This window comes from Salvia miltiorrhiza, chromosome 8 (assembly GCF_028751815.1).
Source record: "Salvia miltiorrhiza cultivar Shanhuang (shh) chromosome 8, IMPLAD_Smil_shh, whole genome shotgun sequence".
NCBI lineage: Eukaryota > Viridiplantae > Streptophyta > Magnoliopsida > Lamiales > Lamiaceae > Salvia > Salvia miltiorrhiza.
In genome coordinates this window covers 38079500-38086707 of record NC_080394.1, presented here as the reverse complement: position 1 = coordinate 38086707, position 7208 = coordinate 38079500, and the positions used below count along the sequence as shown (strand labels likewise).

General features: G+C 33.5%; 1 protein-coding gene across 2 annotated transcripts; it reads left to right on the top strand.

Annotated features, from left to right (window-relative positions):
• Nucleotides 1-6481: 6481 nt before the first annotated feature.
• Nucleotides 6482-7208, top strand: LOC130996657 (uncharacterized). 2 transcript variants are annotated; one of them, XM_057921954.1, is made up of 3 exons: nt 6482-6670; nt 6762-6812; nt 6893-7208. In XM_057921954.1, exons 1-3 carry the CDS (start codon nt 6548-6550, stop codon nt 7037-7039), a joined length of 321 nt encoding a protein of 106 aa, XP_057777937.1. In that variant the 5' UTR covers nt 6482-6547; the 3' UTR covers nt 7040-7208. The 2 variants fall into 2 exon arrangements, with proteins under 2 accessions (XP_057777937.1, XP_057777938.1); XM_057921955.1 differs by lacking the exon at nt 6762-6812 and having other exon boundaries at nt 6488-6670.

The window sequence follows — 7208 nt, the reverse complement described above, 5'->3', positions numbered from 1 at the left end:
TGAAATAATATAGGAAAATGCTAAATACACATAATATGTGCGTACATAATTGGATATTTTTGTCATTTTTCAATATTTCCAAATATTGAGTAATTAATTCATTTTAATTGAAGTTTACATTTTACATAGTTACCCTTTACAGTAATTAAGGAAATAATATTGAGTTTATACTCTTTCCTTAGTATTAAAAGATTTTATTTCTATAAATTAATATAACTAATGTTGATTATAAAATTATATTATTACAATATAGTAATCTTCATCTTATCTATCCATTCAACTAATTATGGATTATATGCACTGCAATATATACGCATCACTCATTCAACTTATGTGGTTTATTATTGTTTATGTGATTTATTATTTTCCCATCATGTTTTTTATGTAGTTTATTATTTTTGTCATTAATTTAATTATTTTGTTTTCACTGTTATTAAAATCCCAAAATAATTTATTGTAACATTTATTTTTAATTTAGTTTATGATATGCTTAAATTTACTCATTCACTTATATGTGTACAAGTTATTGTCAATATGATACCTATAATCGTTGATTAGATTTGTGATAATAATGGCTTACATTTACAATTATTAAATTGAGGTTTTTTATAAAAGAAAAAGTAAAAAAATCCCTTGAGAGCACAAAACGCAGACTAAGGGCACGAAACTCGAAAAGAGATCGTTAAACAATGAAACCTGAAGACACTAGCGATCCCATAAATCAGGATAGTCGTCCATCTCATCTGACCAACGTCTATGAACTATATTATTCATTGCATTCATGCTATCACTATTGCTATAATCAACCACAAAGTTCCTCGGCTTGTAGCTCATATCCTCCGCATTCCGGAGGCGACCTTTTATGCTACCTTCCGGAACTGCTTGCATCGGCTCACTTCCCATGCCCTTTCCCGTGCCCTTTGGGCGGCCACGTCCCCGCTTGGTCGTCTTGTCCGAGAGTAATTGCATTCCCTGACTAACCTGCTCCTCTAACCGACTAATGCGACTAGTAATATTGTCCGGGCCAAGAGTTGACAAATCCTTGTTACCTTCATGCGAAACACCCCCGCTTTTGTCCAAAGTTTGGTCACGTTCGAGAGCAAAAGTTGTGTCATCAATAAGCGGTGTGTTCAAACCCGTGCCATCCGGAGCCTCCATCTCCAAAGTTTCCTCCACATCCGAGTCCTCCTCGTTAATGACCAAGTCACTATCTTTAATCACATCTTTATCCCCCTGAATCGGAACCAGTATTTTGTCCAACAAATCCAGCTCAGATAAATGAACCCCGAAAGACGGTCCAGAAATAGGATCCACGCCCGTTTCCAAACAATTCTCCGCATTATTCTCCAAGTCCAGAGCCTGAAATGCATTTCGCGTCTCGACAGCCTCTTTCTGAAGAACCGGAACAACAATTTGTTTTTTTACCGCCTGTTCGGCGACCTTTGACCAAGCCGCAGCAGGTTTAGCATGAGCAACCTGTTGTTGCTTCTTCAAAGGGGCAGCCTTCTGCTGCCCAAACTCTGACTGCGCCGGGTTTGCAGCCTGTTCATTCGAGGTAATCGCCGCCTGCCAATGTGGCCCATTGTGAACTTGCGTAAGCTTAGCCTTGTCATTCACAGTGTCATTCTGCTCACCCATCCCCCCAAACTTCGACTTGCGGCATCTATCGGGGGAGTGTCCCGTAATCTTGCAACGACCACAATAAAGAGGGAGATTTTCGAAAACAAACTCAATATGAAAAGAAAAATCCTCCATATCAATAAGAAGAGTATTAGGAAGAGGGTGAGACATATCTATTTCAACAAGAATACGAGCGAAATGTCCAAAATCTCTACCTGCCGAAGCACCATCGATCTTTAGAGGATGGCCCAAGTAACGTCCAATTCCAGAGAGAACTTGTGGATTCCAATACTCGATAGGAAGATAAAGAATTCGAACCCAAACATTCGCCAAGGGAGAGTTTTCTTTGAACGGATCAAAGTTGCGAGTCCACTCTCGGAGCCGAAGAAGACCCTTTGACAGCTCCCAGATCACCTTCGCCTTTGCCGTAGCTTTATCAGTCACTGTAGTAAAACGGAGCGTGTAAAATCCCTTTCCCAGCGGAATCAGTTGCCAGTCAGAATTTATACCCCAAATCTGTTGAAGTTCCGACTTCAACTCCATAGTTGAACGTGGCTTATCGCCTTTCCCCAACAGAAGTCGTCCTGTTAGTGCATGCTCAAAAGCTTGGACCTCCTTTAAATATAAAGCCTTAGGAATTTTGAGAGAGAATTGATCTCCTTCCTTCGTTGGACGCAAATCATGAAAAACATGAGCAGCTAAATCTTGCCGTTTAACAGGTCGCTTAACAGTAGCACTAGCATAAGAAATCCTAGCGTTATCTGCCACGCTAGGATTTACAGAATTCCTATCAACTGCCGTGCCATCGGCAACACAAGGATTTGTGGCCGATGTCTTCCCAGCGGCATCCTGGGCCTCAGTATTCTTCACCTCGCTGTTACCAACCGTGGCAGATATAGACCGAGCGGAAGAAGATCGAGCTTGAGGGTGTTCAAAATTCGCAGAAACAGAGGGAAGATTTAGGAATCCCTTATCCTGATTTCCGGCCGACGAGGTGGCCCGAGCAGCCGAATGAGTCATCGAGTAAAAGCGGCTCAATCACTCCGATCTGGGCGTAGTGCGCAACGTAGTCAACGCTGGGTTCTTCGCGCTGTTGCTGCTGGATTTGCCGCGCTGCTGCTGCTGGTCTGCCTGCACCGGTCGCCGCGCTGCTGCTGCTGGCCGGTCGCCGCGCCCGCGCTGCTGTTGCTGCTGGATCGTGAGCGGGACGACGCTGCAGCAAGCTGGAGGACAACGCCGCGCTGTTGGTCTGCCTGTGTTGCTGCTGGGAGGAAGGCACGTGGGCAGCGAGCACTTTGCTATGCTTCACCGGCTGAGGGAAGCGGCGCCGGCGCCGGTGGGAGTCGGTCAAAAATATCGGCCCCTCCAAGAAAAAGTCGCCATTAAGACTTTTGCTTTTCGACAAAAAGAGACAACCACATGGCTTACATTTACAATATCAATTGATTAAGAGACCAAATCAATTGATTAAGTTGGAGTATACATTATAAGAAATTATAAATATTGAATTTAAAATATAATATAAAGAAATGAATATAATTGTGAGAATAATGTCGTACGTTGAGCACATCGATCAATTACTTCTTACAAATATGTTATAGTACTTTATATTATAAGAAATTAGTGAAATTGAAATAAAACAATTAGAAAATACAAATGAATGGCTAAAATTGTTATAATAATATCACACGGTGAGCATATCGATTGATTACTCCGCAAAATTATACTATATGACATTACTTTAGTGTCAAAATAAAAAAAGATTTATTATAACTGTGAGTTGGCCGCATTCTTTGATTATTTAATATTATAGTCTATTACAAAAAAATATAGTGAAATTAAAATAAAAGTTAGAAAATATGAATAAATGACTATAATTATAGTAATTCAAAGTATGATTTAATCCATCAATCCGGTCAACTTATGATATTTTTCTCAAAATTATATAGTAATTCATTTCTATTTCTAATGTAATAATAATAATTAAAGAATATAGCCAGTCTATGAGTTATATCTAATTATATTTTAATGGTAAATCACTCATCGAGCCAAATACTACCTTGTTCAAACTTGACTAGTTTAACTTACGAACTTCATACTAACAAGTTAGAACAAGCTTTTATCGAACCAAACTTTGAATAACTTACGAGTAGCTTAGTTCATTTACAGTCCTATACTAACACTATAGAGAGTCTCGTAGTCACATTGTTCGACTATTATATAAAATTATGGTATATATAGCGAAATAACAACATTACACATTAGTAAAGTTGAATTCCAAATAACCGAATATCAATATGCATAGATATAGAATTAAGAAGAATGACACACATTGTTCGATTATATATAGTAAAAAAATAAAAAATAATAAATTGAAATTTAATAGTAGAAAAATAATTTGAATAAATACATCTATGCAATTTAAGTTCTGAAAAAATAAAAAAATATTTTATAAAATAATTTGAAGACAATTTAAAATAAAAAATTATAAATAAAAAACACTTCAAAAATTAAATCAATCAATCAATTTTATATTATAGTTATATTTAATCATGTATTATTCTAATCCTTTGTCACCTTGCCGAATAGTGATCACATACACAACATATTGTTGAATACTGCTGAAATAAAATTTTATTGCCAAAAGAAGAAACGAAAAAGACCTTTGAGAGCACAGGCGCAAATAAAGGAGGGAGTCGGGCCTCGTTAAATCCTTCTTAGGAAAAACCCGAGGGGGAGAAACCTTAAGAAGGAAAAAAGAGTACCCGTACGTAGTAACAACGCGAAAAAAAAAACAAGCAAACGAGGGCGGAGTTGAGGCTTATTCTCGGAGGCTCCGCCCTAACCATCGCCCCTAAGAAACCTCGGCTCAAAAAACGAACCAAGAAAAGAAACAAGAGCGGAGTTGAATACAATCAATCTTATATAGTCAAAATAAGTATAATAATAAATTAAAAAATACATATATATATATATATATATATATATATAAATTACAATAATTCTGAAAATAACGTCATATACATTGACTACATTCTTTGATAAATATCATAAAATTATAAATTATTATTTAAAATTTAGAAGAAAAAAACAATGAAATTGAAATAATAAATTTTAAAGGGAAATTGTAAGTAATTAAATAAAAAAATATAAAATGTGAAGAAATAGCTAAAAATGATTAGAATAATATAATACATTATTTACATTCTTTGATTATTTCATAGAAGTACAAGTTAATGAAAACATCATAATAATTGTAAAACTAAAATAAAAATTAAAAAATATAAATGAATGACTATAATTGTGAGAATAATGTCATACGTTGAGCACATCGATACCGATTAAAAATATACTATAGGACAACATATCATAATAATTAGGGAACTCTAAATAAAAAAAATTAAAACATAAAAAGAAATTAATGTCATACGCTAACACGTCGATCAATTACTAAATGAAATTATGCAATAGGACATTATATTGTAATACATTAGTGAACTTGAAATAAAAAATATATATATACACATTAGGAGTCTATAAAATAGTAAAGAATAGTCTATAAACTAAAAAAATATACTGTGAGAATAATGTCATATATTGAGCACAACGATCGATAACTAATAAAAATATACTATAGGACAATATATCATAATAAACTAGTGAACTCGAAATAAAAAATTAAAACATTAAAAGAAATTACTAATAGCAAAAATAATGTCATATGATGACACATCGATCAATTACTAAATGAAATTATAATTTAGGACATTATATTACAATAAATTAGTGAAGTTAAAATAAAATCTATATAAAATAGGACAAAATGGCTAAAATATTTAGAACCATATGTTAACTACATTCTTTGATTATTTCATAAAAGTATAGGTTAATGAACAAATCATAATAAATTAGTGAAACTAAAATAAAACTTATAAAATATAAATGTATGATTATAAAATTTTTGGAATAATGTCATATGTTGAGTACATCGATTGATAACTAAAAAATAAATACTATAAGACAATATATTATATAATAAATTAGTAAATTTGATATAACAAATTAAAAAATTTTAAAAATAGTTATAATTATAAAAATAATATCATACGTTGAGCACAACGTTCAATTACTCAAACAAACGACATTATAATAAATTTAATGAATTCGAAATAAATAAAATATAAAGGAATTACTATAATTGTGAAAATAAAAATGTAAAAATATATATAAAAAAAGAACAAAACAAATTAAAACAAAAATGAAAAAGGAAATGAAAAGAAAAACAAAACAAAAAGTATTATAGGTACAATTAAATATTAGAGGAATATTATGATGTTTTTTACGAGATATGTAAAAACAATAAGTCGTATTATCTTATCAATGAATTTTTATTTTAAAAATATATCATGGATAGATCATGATTAGTGAAAAGATTTATATTTTAAAAGATTCATATAACTTTTCCCGTTGATGTTTCTAATGTCAATAGATAGGATTGTGATTAGTGGGCATGTCAATCATTTGTTTCAAAATTGTTGAAGTAAAAAAAGAAATAAAAAATCCTTAGAATCTTTCCAATGTAAATTAAGGGTAATTTAGTAATGTTAATAATTTTAAATTAGGTAATAAATTTTCAAGGGTATTATGTGTGCACATATTATGTGTATTTAGCAGTACGTGTTTCTTCCCTCTAAAGAAATAATGTAAATGGCATGTTGTTACCTTAGATGACATAAGACAAATTAATGATATCTATCATAGTTGGTTAAACAGGAGCTATTTTGTAGGGAATTTGAATGGCAAAGAAAGAATGGAGATCCACATTTCGTGGATTTGCTTACATTTGTTTGTTGAAAAACAGCCATACATATCTCTCCCAAATTTGATACTCACACACTTAACTGAAACCAAGAAATAATTAATCAGAATGACAAGTTCCGGGGAACCATTTCCGGCAGCTGATCTAGAGAAAGAGTTACATCCGGGCAGCAACAAGGAGTTCGAGGTCGATTCCGTTTCGTCCGCCGTCGATGCCAACAAACAAATCAAGGTACCCTAATTCGTCACATAAAAAACTTGTGTAACGGGTCAAATATCCGGATTCAAACCCCATATTTATAATTTTCATTTATATTTTATAGCGTTTGGATCCGGATTATGATCAGTCTGGCCCCGTTACACCGTCTTACATGGTACTCCGTTATAAGTTTTTGTGTCAATTCCCGTGTATAAGAATATAACGGCGATTAAATATATGTATATGTTTGTGCAGCAAGAGCAACGAGATGTGGTTGAGAGGAAAGAACAGGAAAGGAAGGATGCGCTGCAGAGTTTTAAGAAGGCCATCATCGTTTCTGGGATCACCGTCGCCGTCGTCGGCGCACTCTTCGCCATAACTAAGAAAATCAGAGAGAAATGATTATAGCAACTAGAAATTAAATGTTTAGTTTTTACACTACTTTTTCATCATCGGATTCATAATCATCCAGACCAGACCTTTTAGATTGGATTTAATGCAGAAGTGACCTCATCGCTAAAATCTTTCTCTAGTTTCATGTGTAATTTTCGATCCAACAACTCTCTCTTCA

Excerpts from the sequence above, each read along its gene's own strand:
- LOC130996657 (XM_057921954.1), top strand. The coding sequence starts at position 6,548 with ATGACAAGTTCCGGGGAACCATTTCCGGCAGCTGATCTAGAGAAAGAG. Across the intron at positions 6,671-6,761 it reads ATGCCAACAAACAAATCAAG|CGTTTGGATCCGGATTATGA; the intron begins GTACCCTAATTC and ends TATATTTTATAG. Across the intron at positions 6,813-6,892 it reads CCGTTACACCGTCTTACATG|CAAGAGCAACGAGATGTGGT; the intron begins GTACTCCGTTAT and ends ATGTTTGTGCAG.